This window comes from Musa acuminata, chromosome BXJ3-7 (assembly GCF_036884655.1).
Source record: "Musa acuminata AAA Group cultivar baxijiao chromosome BXJ3-7, Cavendish_Baxijiao_AAA, whole genome shotgun sequence".
NCBI lineage: Eukaryota > Viridiplantae > Streptophyta > Magnoliopsida > Zingiberales > Musaceae > Musa > Musa acuminata.
In genome coordinates this window covers 31,787,645-31,806,466 of record NC_088355.1, presented here as the reverse complement: position 1 = coordinate 31,806,466, position 18,822 = coordinate 31,787,645, and the positions used below count along the sequence as shown (strand labels likewise).

General features: G+C 37.6%; 3 protein-coding genes across 3 annotated transcripts; 1 reads left to right on the top strand and 2 right to left on the bottom strand.

The window, feature by feature from the left end:
• The first annotated feature begins 406 nt into the window (after nucleotides 1-406).
• LOC103973215 (chaperone protein dnaJ C76, chloroplastic) lies at nucleotides 407-2,322 on the top strand. Its single transcript, XM_009387716.3, has 4 exons — nucleotides 407-839; nucleotides 913-1,169; nucleotides 1,234-1,417; nucleotides 1,500-2,322. Exons 1-4 carry the CDS (start codon nucleotides 468-470, stop codon nucleotides 2,121-2,123), a joined length of 1,437 nt encoding a protein of 478 aa, XP_009385991.2. The 5' UTR covers nucleotides 407-467; the 3' UTR covers nucleotides 2,124-2,322.
• On the bottom strand, nucleotides 2,219-5,637 carry LOC135643837 (pentatricopeptide repeat-containing protein At1g09900-like). Its single transcript, XM_065161203.1, has 3 exons — nucleotides 3,981-5,637; nucleotides 3,810-3,889; nucleotides 2,219-2,880 (listed from the first exon to the last, which is right to left on the bottom strand). The coding sequence occupies exons 1-2, from the start codon at nucleotides 5,563-5,565 to the stop codon at nucleotides 3,840-3,842; spliced, it is 1,635 nt and encodes a 544-aa protein (XP_065017275.1). The 5' UTR covers nucleotides 5,566-5,637; the 3' UTR covers nucleotides 2,219-2,880; nucleotides 3,810-3,839.
• Nucleotides 5,638-16,282: 10,645 nt separating this feature from the next.
• On the bottom strand, nucleotides 16,283-18,348 carry LOC135642204 (pentatricopeptide repeat-containing protein At4g33170-like). The gene has a single exon (XM_065158146.1). It carries the CDS (start codon nucleotides 18,303-18,305, stop codon nucleotides 16,545-16,547), a length of 1,761 nt encoding a protein of 586 aa, XP_065014218.1. The 5' UTR covers nucleotides 18,306-18,348; the 3' UTR covers nucleotides 16,283-16,544.
• Nucleotides 18,349-18,822: the final 474 nt, after the last annotated feature.

The following is an 18,822-nucleotide window of genomic DNA, read 5'->3' as shown; positions in this document are numbered from 1 at the left end:
AAAATTTCACATAATCATTATGATATGAATATAAATGATTAGTATTATGTTTTTGTTTTTCGAAAATATTATGATAATTAATTATAAACATTAGAGATTTTGATCAAGTTATTTTAATCAAAATTCTTGGATAAAAATAGGAAAAAAAAAGACACTCCCGCTGGATTAAAAATGAATATTAGGGATCAATAATAAAAAAAATTTAGATAAAATACTAAAATATTTTCTTTTTTTATTTTGAGCTCTAATATAGTAAGAGTTTTTGGTCGTATTGATTCATCGAATGATATTTTCTGGGAGAACCAAAAAAGAAAAAGAAAAGAAAAAAATCTATTGAAGACAATGACCAAAGATCTTTTCACTTCATGCCGCGCAATCTAACATACGTGGAACTAGCAACACGCAGCTTTCTTCCCCAAACCTCTCTCTCGCACTTTCTTACCTCAATCACCAAACAGCAGAGGGGAATGGCCGCCGTAGCGCTGTTTCACGGAGCTGTTCCTCCTCCTCCTCCGGTCTTCTACCTCAATGCCCCGCCAAAAGCAAGGAACAACAGCCACTTCCACTCCCTGCAATTCCACAGGCACCTTTCCTACAGATGCACACGCAGAGGGGCCTCCTCCTCTTCTTCTTCCTCTTGGGCCACGGACTTCGATCTTTATGAGCTTCTCGGCGTCGACAGGTGCTCGGATCAGTTTGAGATCAAGAAGGCGTACCGGGCACTGCAGAAGCGGTGCCACCCCGACATCGCCGGGCCTGCGGGCCACGACATGGCCATCCTCCTCAACGAGATCTATTCCGTCCTCTCTGACCCCATCGCTCGCGGCGCCTATGATCAGGTGGGTTCAATGGTCAGCAACGTCGATAGCAGCCTTCTTGCTCTGACATAGCTTACTTGGTGTGAACTCGCAGGAGCAAGCAAAACTCTCAGAGTTCCAAGGATATACAGGGAAGCCTGTCTACTCCACGTGGTTTGGGCCGGAAGACGAAGAGCGCGCCGTGTTCGTAGATGAACTGAAGTGTGTTGGCTGCCTAAAGTGTGCTCTGTTTGCGAGCAAAACCTTCGCCATCGAATCGGCGTATGGCCGAGCTCGAGTTGTGGGGCAGTGGGCTGATCCCGAGGAGAGAATCCTCGACGCTGTCAAAACCTGCCCTGTCGACTGCATCTCGTAAGACCTCCATCTGAATCGCTAATCTTCTCTCGTTTGATAACTGCATCGATCCGCAGTGCAGGTTTGTCGAAAGATCGAATCTTGCAGCTTTGGAGTTCCTGATGTCGAAGCAGCCTAGAGGAAGTGTGAGGATATCAGCAGGTAATGCCGTCGGAACGCGCGTTTCCAATATATTTGCTGAGGTGACCAAATTCCAGAACAGATACCGGCAGATGAAGGAGAAAGCATCGAGGGAAGAATCCAAGGTATCAACAAGCATTGGATTGCATGGAATCTGACATAGCCAATTCATATCTGTAAACGTGGATTGGATTTTGTGGGGTTTAGGTACATGATCTTCGAAGAGAATCGAGGTCTTGGGCCATTCGAGGGATCAGATCGATCTCCAACTGGTGGTACTGGCGACCCCCAAGTGCTGCAACGGTTGAGGCAGAGACCTATCTCACCCTCATCCCGACAAGATCCACCATCCCCAGCACAGATAGACTTCAAGAAGCTGCTGCAAGACACAAGACAAAAGGCATGGCAGGACTCAAGGGCAAGACCTCCACTAGTTCAGAACATGGTGATGACTACTACTGGACCCCAATCACCTTTCTTCCACCACCATCGTCAACTACTCCTAGCACACTAGAGCTCTTCTCCGGTGATGTTTCGGAGAGCAAAGACGAGGAAGTAAGAAGTGCAGCAGCCATCAACAAGAGAAGCAGAAGCGCAAAGGATCTGATGGGACCAGTGATGATGGCAGTTGTCTCTGCAGCAGCTGTAGGATCTAAAGGCACAGAAATGGGTGGCGGCCTGAAGGAGCACATAGCTGGTAGCACAGCATTGGGAGTTGTCAATAGCTTCGAGCTGCAGATGCTATTAGCTGGAGTTACGTGGTTCATCATTGGCATGGGAATTCAGTCTCTGGTCGACGCTATTGGAAGCAAAGGAGTGTTTCGAAGATGATTAAGATATAGTAGTATACCAGATAATTCTGCTCATATAGATGTTCAACAAGAGATGACAAAAAAATCTAGAAGAATTCATAGGAGTTCTAAGAATCAGACAACATAAATTGCTCAATAATGGTTGTAATAAATCCTTTTGAATTCTTTAGTACATCACGAATTGGGTGAAGTAAACAAAAATATCACGAGGTTCATCATGTCTTCCAACACCTCATTCATTTGTGAATGATGACATCTTGCAAGACGAATATGATGTTACTACACTATATCCAGTCGAAGTTCAACCAATGTGTAAGAGAAAGAATTCAGTCATTTTGCAGAAAAAGTCAATAGACAATCCACACTCATTCAATCTACAATTGATTGGTGAAGTTGATTCTTTGTTGCAGAGGATAAACTGTAAACTAGCGGGCATGTAAAGGAGAAACATGCCCAACGTCTTAAGTATTGACGGCTCTTGATCCTTTGCTGGTGCTCCATGCCCTTTCATTCAACAACCTACAAAACCACCATAGGATGCTCAACTATGCATGATCATCATCCGTGTTACCAATCGCATCATGCATCTGGATTTGAACAAATGACCGAGTCATTGTTGCCTCTGTCATTTGCCACTTCAGGGCATGAGCAGATCTTGCACAGCCCAAGCATTCAAACCAAGCACCATGGATCCTTGGTGATGAACCAAAAGTTGCATTGTGGCACTGCTCCATTCCTCATCAAAGGAAGACCATCTTAATCGAGTCAACTGCAAACTGCAAACAAGCAACAATATATGATTATAGGAAGTGAATTTCCAAGATCCTCACAAACACATAACTGTCACTGAAAGGCCAACTAGAATCATTTCTTTCCTCTTTATTATGAAGAGACTCTAGACATCCCCTAAATTACAGAAGCACAAGCATAAATTTTGATGCTTCGCTGCTCTAGGGATTTACGAGCTTCTCAAGAGTTCAGGGTTGGAACAGTGCCTCAATTAAAGGTGTGAAGGTTAAGATATGGTTAAGCCCTGAAAAGACACTTCTTTAGTGATTGTTGAAAGGTTTGAACTCTTTCATACCCTTTATGCATCAGAAAGAATCAAAATTGTTACTTACATTATTCCACCCTTGCAGCTGCTTGCATAACTCAAACTAGGATACAGAGATAGTCGTTGACCACATGATATATAAGAACAAGAAAATTTGCCCATGTAAATGAACATTTGAATTTACTACCACATGTTTACGTATTCTATTCAGAAAAGCAAATAATTGATGCACATACCATTAACCGTTCACAAACTTTGTTCATGAAAACAGAATTACAGCACTAATTATGAAATACATGTCAAGTTCAGAAGCAACAGTTTCCAATTAACTTGAAGATCAATATGACTGAAACATTTCAAAAAGTGTCTTTGATGCTAGGATAGGAAATGGTGTATGCGTATGCAGGTTGCTTGTTCTAGTCCTCACTAGAGGAGTTGATAAACCTTAATGATCATTTTATTGAAAATGATGTTAGTACACCGGTACAGACCGATACATACCATACCAACAAATCTCTGAGATGGGTTTGGCACTCGAAATGGTGAACCCGATAATATAAAAAATGTTTGCGACTACCATTAGAGATTGCTAACTAGATACTTCAATTTTCCAACAAAAAATGAATGGACAAAGTAGAAAAAGAAATATACCTGCAAGTTATACAATACCAAGCATTTTGTCTAGAACAAGACAGACCTTGTATATCTCTCTGCTTTGACAAGAACCATTCCTGCAAAATGCAATAATTAAATGACTGAATGCCTGCCCATCAAGAACTAATCCTTGTGACAACATTTCTTCAAATAGGCTTAGTAGTTCACCAATTTTTCTGCCCCTGACCAACCAATAAGCCAGATGTGCAACTGCCTCTGATGGAAACCCATCTTCAACAGATCTAAGATAATCGATGGCCTCCAAAAATTTTCCTTTCTTACAAAGGCAGTCTATAATGGTATTGTAGGTGATTGAATCTGGTCTAATCTTATCCATATCTACTCCAGATAAAAGATTATGAAGCTCAACAATTTTCCCTGCCATATAGAACTCATGGATCAGAATGTTGCATGTAATGGTATCAGCAACAAACCCTTTACTGGTAAAGATGCACTTTGCCTTCCGAAATTTTCCTGCTTTACATAGGCTACGAATCATGATGTTAAAAGTTTCCGTGCTTGGACTTATGCCCTTTTTTATCATATCAGTGACAAGCTTCAAGACCCAAGACAGTTTTCCAATCTCACAAAGCCTACTTATTATGGTATTGTAGCTGACAACATCAACCTCTAATCCCAACTCCAAGCTCCTCTCCAAGTGGTGGTTACCCTCCCATACTGTTGACTCTCGACAGATGCTATCAAGTACAATGTTCAATGTCACGACAGTAGGGCACAACTTCTTCTGAAGCATCATCTCTAACTGCTTGAAAGCATCTTCTGCCTTGCCCACCTTACAAAGCCCACTGATGTAGGTGTTATATGTAACTGCATCAGGCTCCCAACCATCAGAAACACAGTTTTCTAAAAGATATGCAACCTCATTGAAATACCCATGCTTGCAAAACCCATTGATAAGTATATTATAAGCAACGGAATCCGGCGGGCACCCAATGCTCCGCATCGATTCCATCAGCCTAATTGCTGCTTCAATCTTCCCTTGGGAGCAGTATGCCTGAAGGAAGGGAGCGTAGGAATGGGCATTAGGTGAGCAATTCCCCTGGAGCATCTGATCCAATACACCCCATGCCTCCTCGACCATTCCGGCCTGGCACAGCCCCGCAATCAGCGTCGAGTAGGTGACAACATCAGGATCGCAGCCACTCCGCACCATCCATCTAATGATCTCACAGGCCGAGTCAAACTTTCTGAGGTAAAAGGAATAGAATTTCACCAGAACCGTGAAGGACGCAGCATCTGGAGTAACACCTGAGTCGATCATTTCCTCGAACACCTTCTCTGCTTCCTCCGACCGGTTCGAGGCGACAAGCGCATCGATGACGGTGGTGTAACAGAGAACATTCGGATCGCATTTGGATTCCTTCATCTCGCGGAAGAGACGGAGGACCTCATCAGGCCTCCCAGCACGGCTGAAGGCCTTCATGAGGACGTTGTAGTGGAAGGGATCGGATTCGAAAGGCTTGGCGCCGGGTTCGGGGAAGAAGGCACGGCTTCGATTGGGGAAAAGTTTCATGATACCGGAAAAGCGGGAAAGGAGATCGGAAGAAGGGACCTCGCCGTCGGCGGCGTCGGCGGTGGGGGCGGCGTGTCCGGTATTGCAGTTCGTGCTGTGGCCGCGGAGGGAGGATCGAGTTCTTGGTCGGAGGCGGATGGCATCGATGAAGAGATCGAGGGTTGTGGTGGCGTATCGGATCGCAGTCGGAAGAGAGGTCGAAGAGATGCATGTGACCATGGAGAAGCGATCGGCGAGGGGGACGGGGAGGAATTGTGATGGGAAGGGGCGGAGTTCAACGCAAATGTAGCCAAGTAATTTGGAATAATAATAATAATAATAATAATAATAATAATAATAATAATAATAATAATAATGCAATATCTAATTTTTATTAGGATTTATGAGTAAATCTTTTTTGGAATGGTTATGGAATATAATATTTATCTATATTGATATTAAGTAATTATATAATTGAAATAAAAACTTGATTAAGTTTGACATGGTGCGAATGAAGCGCATCTGGCCTTTTATAGTGATTGGACTTTGCCATGTGGCAGCGAGTGTGGGCTCGGACGATGACGATCCAATCTTGCTCGCCAAAAACGAAGCGTGAGTGGGCACTTCCGACGATGGAACGAGCGACAAGCTTCTTCTCCTCTTCCGTCGTTTGAGTTCCATTTAGGATTTAGAGTTCTTGATTGTGTGATATTGAGTCGAACCTTCTTGTACTAGTGGAGTTTGTTGCCGATTGGTACGGTCGGCTGCATTTGATCTCCTCGGGTTTTTTATTTCTCTTCTTCTATCAATCCTCTTGAAATAATAAATTAATTTTTTTTTATTAGATAAGATTTTATTTTAGGAGTCTTAATTAAGTTAGGGAGTTTAAATCTTGAATTAATTAGGCTTATGCAATACATTGGGAGGAGAGATAAAAAACCAAAAGAGGCACCAGGATTATAAGCTTTCATTTTAATAAGAGTTTTTAGATTTAAAGTTTCTTTAGTCTCTTTTGATGTTCTTTGATATGATTTTTTGATGCTCAATCTCTTTCCGAAAGATTTAGATTTTTTTTGTTTTCTAACCTGCTTTTAGAGTGGCTTTAATCCTCAAAAACGTATAAAAGTTAAGGTTATTCTCCAAGAGAGCTAAAGTCGTTTCAAGCTCCTATATCCCATCAGAGATTTGATTAGATCGTGTTAGAGAGAGAAATAGATCTATAGAAAGAGAAATAACATTATTTAAAGAGAAAAATAGCACTATAGAGAAAGAAACAAAACTATTCTAGAGGAAGGAGATAGTGCTATTAAAGAGACAAATAATAGATAGAGAAATTATAAAGAGAATTTTAGAGAGAAGATATACTCACCACGTCTACGAGGAGTAGAATTTTAGAGAGAAGACAAACACCAAATAAGAGGAGATATCGATATAAAAAATAATAATCGATATATTCAATTATAATTAAAAAAAAAGATAATTGGTTCAAAGAGAAAGATGAATCAATTGAAAATTTGATGACCTTCAATAGAAAAGATTAAAAGTATGGATGATGATTTATTTTAGACCTCAACTAAATTTGATGGAAAAAGATTGCTGAAGATGAAAAACTATAATGAGAGTTTACCTCGAATTAGAAGGTTTAAAAGAAATTATTATGGATAATTTTGAAGATGTGATAAATGATAAAGCTTTTGAATTACTTTTCAAAATAAAATAAAATAAATAAAACTGAATTTTAGCATTGAAGGACAAAAAAGAGCATTGAAGCTCATCTCTCGCTCAATATAAGACGAAAATGTTATTTCATGGATCTCTTGAGTTAAGACATAAAGAGAAGTATGATTGATTAATTTTAGAAGATATTTATGAAAGAGATATATATTCTTCTATATTATTTGAAGATAAATAAAAAAATTACATGACATAGAATTAAATAAGAGTAAAGATAAAGATAAAAGAACATACCTTATCGGATATTGATAAATTCCCGCATAGTAATTTTACTCAAATTGAAGATATCAAGATTATACAAAAGGAAGATTTATATTGCAATATGGATAGTATTGATTTTATTGGAGCAAATGATTTTATTTTCATAGTAAATATAAAAGTAATTTTACCTCCCTATATAGAAGACTTTACTAATTAAAAATTCATAATATGTTGCTACTACTGGTATGAAGATGCAGATGATTATATTGATTAGATTGATCTTGTATATAAAAATTAGTTTAAGAAGTCTCACAAGATTATTTTTAAATAAATTAAAGTTTTATGACTGTTCAAGAGCACATGAATTACTACAGTGAATTGCATGACTCATAATTCAGATATTTTAGAAAACACTATACATAACAACAAAGAATATAGATATTTCAGAAAATACTACACATAGGAACAACATGAGATTATATTAAGCTTCAAAGCTTTTCATAATATTTTATAAAATTTAATTTAATAAACGATGTTGGAATACTAAATCAAACCTTATAATTAGATAGAATTGTAGTTTAGAAATCTTAGTTAGGAGTCTCTATCATAATTGGAGTCAAAGTCTTGCATTCACTATGTAAAAATAAAGAGTTTGAGATTATAAGTTTTCATCTTAATAAGATTTTTTTAGCTTTGAAGTTTTTCTATTCTTCTACTTGATACTCTCTTCTATAATTTTTTGATACACACTATTATTCTAAAAGATTTTCTAGCATGATCATGACTTTTTTTCGATTTCTAACAAACTCATAATAATATTTTACCAATGTGTGAAATATCGTGCTAAAATTCAATATTCAGGTAATTGTGTGGATTGAATTCGAAGTGGCAAAAGGACGTTTCTGATGAAAAGAATAGAAGATAAGAATAATTATTGAAGAAGCTTTATTGAAGAAATAAAAATGCTTCCATACATTAACATGTTCGCTCTCCTATTTATATAAATTAAGAGAAATGATTTCTCTCAATAGAATAGAAGATTTTTCTCAACAGAATAAAAAGATTTCCTTTATAGTTAGGGAAATCTTATCTTCTATCCTTATAAAAGATACAATCGTGCATACATTAGTACATTGAGATATTGCTCTCTCGATGGATGAATAGGACTCAATTTGTTCCCGTAGGGACTTTGATGCAGTAGGCTCATCCCTTTATTTTTTTTTACTCTCTCCCTCTCAGAAGAATACAGTAGTAATTAAAAGGATGTTTTATTTTAAAATCTTGGGTGGAGGATGAAATTTTATATTGTCACTGGCATTAAAAGTTTATTACTCACAGGATTAGAATAGATTGGCCATGTGGATGTAGATATTAAGATGGACATATTGCATCAATGATTTTTTCTCTCTTTAACATAAATCAAATTATAATAACTAATATAATATTTTATTTAAATTATTAACTCTTTTATTTGTATAATATGATTAAAGAAATGATTAAAATTGATTCCCTTAATCACATAAATAAGTTACAAAATTTTGTCAATTAATTAAATTATTAGTTAACATTTTTTTTGTAATGAGCAATATGACTTTTAGAAATTAAATAATTTAAATTATATTTTTATGTGTGAACTATAAGAAATAAATATTATAATTATATATTTGTGTGCAAAAATAAAATAAAAAAATATTGTTTATCCTTATGTGAGAAGCTCTCCTCTCTTTCCTTAAGAAGTAGGATTCTATATTTTTTTGTTATCAGTTTTTATTCATATTTTACAACCTTTGATATCAGATTTATTAAAATTTGTACGATGCAAAATAATATTTTAATTTCAAAATTTTATAATTAACAAATAATAATAATTAAATTCTGATGTTAGAATGATAAATTAATTTAATAATAGTTCTAATTCATTTAATTAGATATATTTATGTTTCAAAGAATTATGTGTAATTTTTTATGACTTAATTAGTGTTAAATTTAAAATATAAATTTAAATTAGTTAATTTATGAAAAAGAATGAATTTAAGGTTAGTTATTAATTTATAATATTTTAAATATTTTAAAAATATTAAAATTTAATTTACTAAGAGGGATCAAATTATGGTTTCTCTTGAGTTAAGTTTATTAGTTAGGCTAACTGAAATTATTAGATATGACCTAACCTATGTAGTCAGGCGTGAATCAACTCATGTGGCATAGTACAATTTAACATATATATTCAGGCATGACCTAGCCTATGTGACTAGGTATTATTAGGATCTTAATGACACTAGGTGGGGGTGATTAATGTTATAGAAATTTTTAACTAAATTTAAAATTTGATTGTAAGATCCATATTCAAATCATGATTAATCAAATATTGAGTAAGGTTTGTGAGTGAAATGAATAAGCCATCACAAACAAAAATCACAAGCAAGAAAAGAAATATAAATCAATTTATAATGGTTTAATCTTCCCGACCTACGTCCACTCTCAATTCCTCTTCTTTCGAGATTACTAACTTTCACTACTGATCTTCTTCTCAATGGAAAAAGATCAACTATCCTTATTTTAGTTTTTATCTATTATGATCCTTTTATTTTCTAAGCTTTTGAATAATGTTTATTGAGTCTATTTAGTTCAGTTAGAGTTAGATAGAGGTTTATTTAATATTTATTAATTATTAAGAGTCCAAGTCATGGTAGACTCTAGGTAAAATTCTATAAATAGTGATGTAACTATTTTTTTTTAGCAGACAATGAAATATTATTCAGTCTTTTGAATTTACCTTAGGAGGCCAATCCCCTCGAAGTGATAATTCATTTTCCCTTCTTTCTTCAACGATAAAACCCTATGGTCTTATCATTTGGCATCAGAGCAGCGATCCTCAGCGTTCTTACTGCAGTTATCATCATCATCAAAAAAAAAAAAATGGCCAACATCCATGCACGTGACTGAGAACCCCTACTTCTGGCCAATGACCACCATCGTCGCTTCTCTCTGGCCAGCGACCACCGTCGCCGTTGCTTCCCAGCCAACACCCCCCTCGTTGCACCGTAGTCGCCCTCCAGCCACGCACCCTTTCCGAAATGGGAAAGGGTCGTCGTAGCTACATTATTCTCGAGCGAGACTTCGCCCCTACTTCCCCTACTTCTGGCTAAAGACCGTCATCATCACTTCTCTCCGGCTAGCGACCATCATCACCACTGCTTCTCAGCTAGCATGCCCCCTTATTGCACCACAGTCGCCCTCCAACTGTGCACCATATTCTGCTAGAGTGAGAAAGGGTTGTCGCCGCTATTCCCGGCCAGCGAACCACCCCCTGCAGCGCCTAGCCTCGGCAACCCTTTGCTGCTCCTTGCCCTCGACAACCTTGCTCCTAATTGCATTGCTACTGCTGCCTCTCAACCTCGGCAGCAACCTTCCCTTCTCGCAATGGCAGAAACAAAACATTATTCCCAATTGCGCCACCACCGCTTCCTCTTCTTCCGGCTAGCAACCACTGTCATCGCTGCTCTCCAACCAATGGCCACTACTGCTACTGCTTCCTGACCAGCACCCCCCCTTTCTCCATCGGCATCCATAATAATTATCGGTTGTCACCGTAGTAGGAAAGGAAGAAAAGAGGTGAAGTAGGGCAATCCAACCGCAACCCACTAGATCCACCAACCTTTGCATCTTCTACCGCTCAACCATCCCCCCTCATTCCATCATAGCCACCACAGCTACCGATCACTTTAGTATTGATGCCCTTGACCCGACACAAAAAATAAAAATTGAAAATTACAGATCTGTCGTCCTATGCAATGGCTACCGACAACTTAGTAAAAGCCTAATTAGAATCCTTGAAAATTAGAATTGAGAATCGACTATAAAAAAACTCTTAATGATTTTAAAAAGAGTATATTAGAGAGCTTTAGCAAAGTTTCAATGAGATGAAAGATCAAGTCTTACATTGAACCAATCTAGGGAAACAAGGAAAAGGAACCAAGAATAGGACACAAGCTACCAACGCATGAAGGTGGAATTTCCAAGATAGCAAGATGGAGATATGACCAGTTGGATCTCTAGGGTAGAAAATTTGTCATTTTCACAGGACCCTAGAAGAATCCATGGTAGAAATATCCTTAATCTAGTTAGATAGAGATGCAATCCAGTGGTATGATTGGTATGAAACTTACCACGGAGTTCTTTCGTGGGAGCAGTTCAAGAGAGAACTTCTTGTTTGCTTTGGCCTATCTGAATACTAGAATGTTGACAGACAACTCGTCAAAATTTGTCAGACTTCTTAGTGTTGGAATATCAAAGTAGGTTTGAAAGATTATCAAATTAAGCTAGAGATTGGTCTGAATGATAACTAGTGGGTACATTTATTGAAGGACTTAATCTAGATATCTGGTGTGAAGTCAAAGCTTGTCAACCCCGTATGATCGCTACAATATCATTTGCACGTTTACATGAGGAAAAAATCAGCAGGTAAAATTATCGAAACAGAAGTGACAACAAATAGATGATTAGCAAGCTACCCACCCCATATATTCCTAGTCGGAACCCTAACACTCGAAAACTAACTCGAGAAGAACTCAAGGAAAGATCAACGAAGGGTTTGTGTTGGCACTGTGATGAAAAGTAGAGTATAGAGTACCGATGTAAACAATGGCAACTTCTTATGATTGAACCAATTGAGGAGGAACCGGAAGTTAAAAATATAGACTCCGATCATGAAGGTATGGATTCTGATGACGATGTTGGTCTTATCATACATATAGTGCATGCATTAGCCGGCTACTCTAACATGCAAACTACGAAAGTTGGAGGAACTTTGGAATATCAACATGTTATAGTTTTGATTGATACTAGTAGCGCTAACAATTTTATAGACACTAAGATTGCCAACCGATTGGTCTAACACATTAAAGCCTATAATAAATTCGAAGTAAAAGTCACCAATGGACAAATTTTAACATGTGATAACAAGTGCTCAAAGATTAAACTGACTTTGCATGGCGAGTTGCTTATGGACTTTTTTTTGCTACCCTTGGAAGAGTTCGAAATGGTGCTCGGAATTGAATGGCTATCAACCTTGGGTGATGTTTCGTAGAATTTTTATAAACTAATCATGAAGTTTTTTATTAATGGAAAGTAGGTGATTCTAAAAGAAAGATGTAGAAGTAAGGTCATAACTACCACTAGCCTATTGCTTACACCAAAAGTCCAACCTATTACTTACACTATCAAGAAGTGGAGATCATACTTACTCGATCAACAGGTTGTGATGCGCCATAGATACCCTGTGACTAAAGTGCTGAAAGAGAAACTCCTTGAGTTTGATACTGCTCAACCTTGAGAATAAGGCTGATTTGAAGAGGGAGGAATTATTAGGATCTTTTTATTTTATAAGCTTTTGAATAATGTTAATTGAGTCTGTTTAGTTCGGTTAGAGTTGGATAGAGGTTTCTTTAATATTTATTTATTATTAAGAGTCCAAGTCCTGGTAGACTATAGATGGAAATCTATAAATAGTGATGTAACAATTTCTTTTTGATAGATAATGAAATATTATTCAGTCTTTTGACTAACCCTATGAGGTCGATCCCCTCGAAGTGATCATCTCTTTTCCATTCTTTCTTCTACGATAAAACTCTAGGGTCTTATCATTATCCTTTTTATAGGCCTAAGAAAGAACTTCCATAATCTTTTACAAGAGATCTCTCACCTCCTATAACTTAAACTCAAGAGAGAGAAAGAGACTCAAATAATGCTCAAAGAGAGAGTTGCAATACTTTATAAACTTATAAATGGATACTCATTAACCAAGTTTAAGAGGGAAATTTATAGACCTCAAAAGGCTTCAAAAATAGAGCTAAAATATATAAATCCTTAAAATTTTAGGGTATAAACAGTACTATCATTGTAACTTTTGACGTTGCAATTCTAAACTCTAGCTATATTACTATTGTAAAATTTAAATTTTAGATGGTATTATTATTGCCCCTAGTCGGTACTACCATTAGGGGCCTAGCAAGTATTTATTGACAGTCAATACTATCACTAGAAAGTATGACAAGCATAAATAGTATTTGTTGACTAACATAGGTAGTATTATGGCTTGAGCGTAGCAATACCATCCCTAGGGCTACTTTAAGCCATCATTTTAGTCTTCTAATAAGCCCAATTCGATCCAACTTTAAGCCCAATGGTTTTCTTAACAAGTTGATATTGTTTTAATCCAATACTAAAAACATATTTCTTATGTTACTTATCTCAAAAATATATTTAGTCCAACAAACTCATCAATTGATTTCATCAAAATCTAGGATTCAATAATCACTCCCTTTTTTATGATAACTAATTGATAACGGAATCTTAACTAAGCTCTCCTTGTCTATATGTCATCTTAAAATATAATGAGCTCGAATTTAAAATAATAATATTTTAATGCTAGTCTTGAATTTAAGTTAAAATAATTTCGATCATAAATCTTAATTATTTTTAGTAGTAAAAATCAAATACATAATTTTAGTTAAACAATATTATAAGGTATTATCATAAATTAAAAATATTATAGGTTCAACAATCATTCCTTTTTTTATGATGAGAACCAATTAATGACGGAGTCTTAACTAAGCTCTTCTTGTCTATATTCCAACTTAAAATATAATGAGCTCGAATTTAAAATAATAATATTTCAATGCCAGTCTTGAATTTAAGCTGAAATAATTTTGATCATAAATCTCAATGATTTTTAATAGTAAAAATCATATACATAATTTTAGTTAAACAATATCATAAGGCATTATCATAAATTAAAAATATTATAGGTTCAACATAACATAATATAATTTTTCCTATTTAACATCAAATTATAATATTATTTCATCAAAAGATAAAGAAAGACATAGTTGTTAGGACCAGAATCGGCACTAAGGGGGGGTGAATTAGTTCTTTTATAAAATCACGTCGGTTTGAAAACTTCATTTGATGAAATCATATCAGATATTTAAACTTCAAATATTTATAAGAATAGTAATAAGCAAGTAAAGCAGTTGCAAGTAAACAAGTAAAAAAGGAGAGGTACACCAATTTTATAGTGGTTTGGTTGTCGTAGCTTACATCCACTCCTAATTCCTCTTCACTCGAGGCTACCGGTTTATACTACCGATCTTCTTTCAACGGGCAAAGATCAACTACCCTTACAACTCTTTCTCCTTTTCATAGGCTCGGGAGAGAACCTTTTACACCTCTCTTTTAAACTTTACTCCTCCCTTAGAAAACTTCTAACTCTAGGAAGAAGAGACTCTAAATCCCAAGAGAGTTTTCAATTTCTTTTCTCAAGTATTCTTTTCTCCTTTTCTACTCAAATTCATGCTCTTCCAAGAAAAAATAACTAGGGTATTTATAAACCCCAAACGACTTCAAAAATAGAGCTAAAAAAGATCTCATTTCAGGTTTCTCAAGTCCTGATGGTACCATCGTTTATGCTGGGCGGTACTACCGCCTGTAGTACTGACATTAGGCGATGCCACTGCTTGACACAGTCTAGGAGACTGTGTTTGGTGGTACCACAGCTCAGACTAGCGGTATCACCACTTGACATAGTCTAGGTGATTGTGTTTGGGCGGTACCATCGCCTAGTCTAACAATACCACCGCTTGACAACTTGGAAAAGTGTGCTCTTAACTTTTTCAGCTCATAGATAGTTCCACCTAATCTTAAGTGACCGAATGGGCCTTACACTTGGCCCAAAATAATCTCAACTCAGGCCCAATGGGCCCATAATTGAGTTGACATTATTACACCTCAAAACTGACTCAATTAGATTCTAAACTCACTCGATCTAGACATAATTGATTCCAAGCATAAATCTTATGTTGTCCGATATGTCATTGGTTCATCCGATGCTTCGTTCGATCCTTTGGCGCATCATCCTCTCATTCGACATATTTTCCAATTGGTATGTTACTTTTGCAACTTCCGATATCCTTGGCGCAATGTCGGATCCTTTGGCTTGATGCCTGAACTCGTGACATGAAAACCTTCTATCGATACTGATCCTTCAATTCGACATCTAATCTCCTAATATGTTCATTCTGCTTCAACATCCGATTCTTTATGCTTTAATCGATTTGTTTTTACTAATCATTAACATGCTTGGATTCATCTGTATTTGTATATAGCTTAGATGTCAATCTATTAAGTCTCTCACAAAGTTCTCAGATTTAAACTAGAAATTTTTTTTTGACTGGAGTGTGCAAAATAATGATTTAGGAGCCCAAATCCACTTGCAAAAATGACAACAGAGCTTCAGGTTGAACTGAAGTTTCTTGGATTTATCCGTACAACTGAATCTGCCTAAATTTATGTCCTTCGGCCAACAACATTAACATAGATTAGCATTAACAAACAACAAAGCGTTGCTCCTAGTAAATGGTAGGGATCATCTTGTGACATTGACATAAATGGAGTAAAATAAAGTGATTATTTCGTCGAAATTTCCTGATTTGCACTTTAATGAACTAAAGTTAGCTCACAAATTTAACATATTGCATGTTTGATTCTCCTCATGGTTGCAAATATCAGTTAACATACGAGAAGAAACAGTTGACTGACTGAAAATAATCAGTTGAACTACAAGAACAGAGCATTGACTGACACACTTTACTATGCTGGAGTTGCATCTTAGACTGACCTCTTCTATGATGTTAGACAATATGCAATGTATGATTGTTGTTTATGAATGTAAAATTTTAAAAATATCCTTTTTCTCTAGAGTAAATTGAAGTTCTATAAATTTATTAAGAAATATTTATTATAAAAAAATATTATATTAAGGGTTCATATCTCAGTGGTGGAGAATTTAACTGCAGATAATCGGTTGTTGGGCCCTATATTAAAAAATATATATTATTATTATTAATATTTTTTTAGATGTTTCATCTTATATTCATGAGCACAGTCCAAGAGAACAGCTTCCAACTTTGAGCCCTCGAAAGGTCTTATTAGGATTTTTTATTTTCTAAATTTTTAAATAATATTTATCGAATGTGTTTAGTTCAATTAAAATCGGAACTCTATAAATATGAACATAACTGTTTCTTTTCGACAAAGAAATATTATTCGATCTTTTGACAAACTTTAGAAGATTGATCCCTCGAAGTGATCAAGAAGGTCGATCCCCTCGAAGTGATTATCTTTTTTTTCTTATTTCTTTTACGATAAGATTTTTATCAGGTACCACCATCATATACTGCTGAGAAGCTCCACGATGTGGTAATAATAAGGGTCCTGCAACCTCTTCATGCTCCCGTCCAACTGGACCCCGGCATTTTCCTGACTTCTCTTTCTTCCATCAGTTCTCGAATCCTTCCTGCCACAGCCCAATTTTTCGCGTCGGCAAACATGTTCGACAGCAAAACATACGTCGACGGGTCTTTCTCCTCCATGGCAAGTGCCTGCTCTGCTGCTCTCTTACCGGTCTCCACATCGCCATGAAGCTGACAAGCACCCAGTAATGTCTGCCAAACGAGCACGCCGGGTTTCGAAATCATGCTCCGTATCAACTCCTCCGCCTCCGCAATGCAGCCTGCCTTTCCAAGGAGATCCACCATGCACGCGTAGTGATCTTCCCCAGGTACGATACCATGATCTCGCTCCATGGAGTCGAAGTACCTTCTTCCTTTCTCCACTAATCTTCCTTGACCGCATGCATACAGGACACAGATGAGTGTGATGTAATTTGGCCTCACCTTCTCTGCAATCATCTCGTCGTAAGCCTCCGCGGCTTCTCGACCGCGTCCATTTTGCGCCAATCCCATGATCATCGCAGTCCATGAGATGACCGACCGCTGCTTCATCGATCGGAACACCTGCAGTGCGCTGCTCGTAGAACCACATTTGGCGTACATGTCCACGAGTGCATTGTCGACACACTCATCGACCTCGTCTCCTAGCTTGATTCTGTACCCATGTGCCTTCCTCCCTTCCTCCAAAGAAGTCAAGCTCGAGTACGCATTAAACATCGTTGCGAGCGTGAACTTGTTTGGTCTCACACCCGCCAGCTTCATCTGATCTACGATTCTGAGTGCTTCCGCCGGCTGCCCGCAATCCAGGGCACCTGCGGCCATCTGTGTCCACGAGACCACGTCGCTCCATGGCATCTCTGCAAAGGCTTTGGAACTGCTAACTAAATCTTTGTTCTTCAGGTACATCTCCACCAGTGAATTCCCCACGCAGACATCCTCGCCATGGCCGTGCCTAACGACCTGGCCATGAACCTGCACGCCGCTCCTTAAGCACGAAGCCTTTGCCAACCCTGTGAGGACGCTACTGAAAGAGAACTCATCCGGCCTCAACCCTGCTCGACTCATCCGACACCAGAATCTCCATAAGTCCGAGTAGGAACATTGCAGATAACCCGCAAGCATCGAGTTCCACGAAACCACATCCTTGTCACCATATTTATCGAACACCTCCGCCGCTTCCTCTATTCTCCCATTTCTGATCAACGACATGAGGAAAGCGTTGATCAAGAACACATTGGAGTCGAAGCCGAGCCGGATCACCTGAGAGTAAATCTGCCGAGCTTGGGAACAACCATCAGAGAGCGAGGCGGCGTTCAGCGCGCTCACGAGGGCGAACTCATTGGGCCTGACGCCTTCACGATGCATGTCGTAGAAGAGGGAGAGGGCCTGGAAAGGACGCCCACACTGGACGAGGCCGGCGATGGCGGCCGACCATGTGACGACGTTTCGCAGGGGCATTTGGTCGAACAAATGGAGGGGCAGGGACGGCTCGCGGCAGCACTTGAAGTACATGTTAAGGAGGTGGTTTTGGAGGAAGAGGGAGGAATGGAGGAAGGGGCGCTTGAGGAGTTGGGAGTGGATGGCAGTGCCGAGGCGGAGGTCGGAGGTTTGGGCACATCTCTGCAGGAGATGGGCGTAGCACTCGTCTTCCTCCTCGTGGTCCGGCGACAGGCGTGATGTTCGAAACCAACAGGGAGGATATGCGTAAATTGGAGGCCGAGAGAACATGAGAGGTGGTAACGTACATCGTGGCATTGGCTTGTGCGAGTTTTAGTTCATGATTTGAAGGCGTTGCATTCAATTAAAAGATTCATTATATGTGTGTGTGTGTGTGTCTCAATCTTTTAATTGAACTGGTCAACCCCGATGAAAACTAATACATATTATAACATAAATAATAATAATCAATATAATTAAAAGATTAACATAATATAAGACACAAATAAATTTAAAAAATTATTACATTAGGAAAATATCATCTAACTAATTCATATTTCTAAATTATATTTATATTTAATATCATTGTTTTCAACGTACCTTTAACATAAAAACCTTTCATATGAATTATCAATGAAGATGGAGGACGGGCGAGTATTTACACGAACTTGCATATGCCTTCCTACTGAGGTATAAGCTTTTGTAGTTATATATATATATATATATATATATATATATATATATATATATATATATATATATATATATATATATATATATAATCTATTTTTTTTAATATTCTTCTCATGGGAAGCGATAAAATTAGTTATCTTAA

Bases quoted from the DNA above. Each gene is read 5' to 3' on its own strand.
- LOC103973215 (XM_009387716.3), top strand. From the start codon at position 468: ATGGCCGCCGTAGCGCTGTTTCACGGAGCTGTTCCTCCTCCTCCTCCG. The intron at 1,170-1,233 runs GTAAGACCTCCA...TCCGCAGTGCAG, and splicing joins TGCCCTGTCGACTGCATCTC to GTTTGTCGAAAGATCGAATC. The intron at 1,418-1,499 runs GTATCAACAAGC...TGTGGGGTTTAG, and splicing joins CATCGAGGGAAGAATCCAAG to GTACATGATCTTCGAAGAGA.
- LOC135643837 (XM_065161203.1), bottom strand. From the start codon at position 5,565: ATGGTCACATGCATCTCTTCGACCTCTCTTCCGACTGCGATCCGATAC. The intron at 3,890-3,980 runs GTGAACTACTAA...TGCATTTTGCAG, and splicing joins GGTCAGGGGCAGAAAAATTG to GAATGGTTCTTGTCAAAGCA.
- LOC135642204 (XM_065158146.1), bottom strand. From the start codon at position 18,305: ATGCCACGATGTACGTTACCACCTCTCATGTTCTCTCGGCCTCCAATT.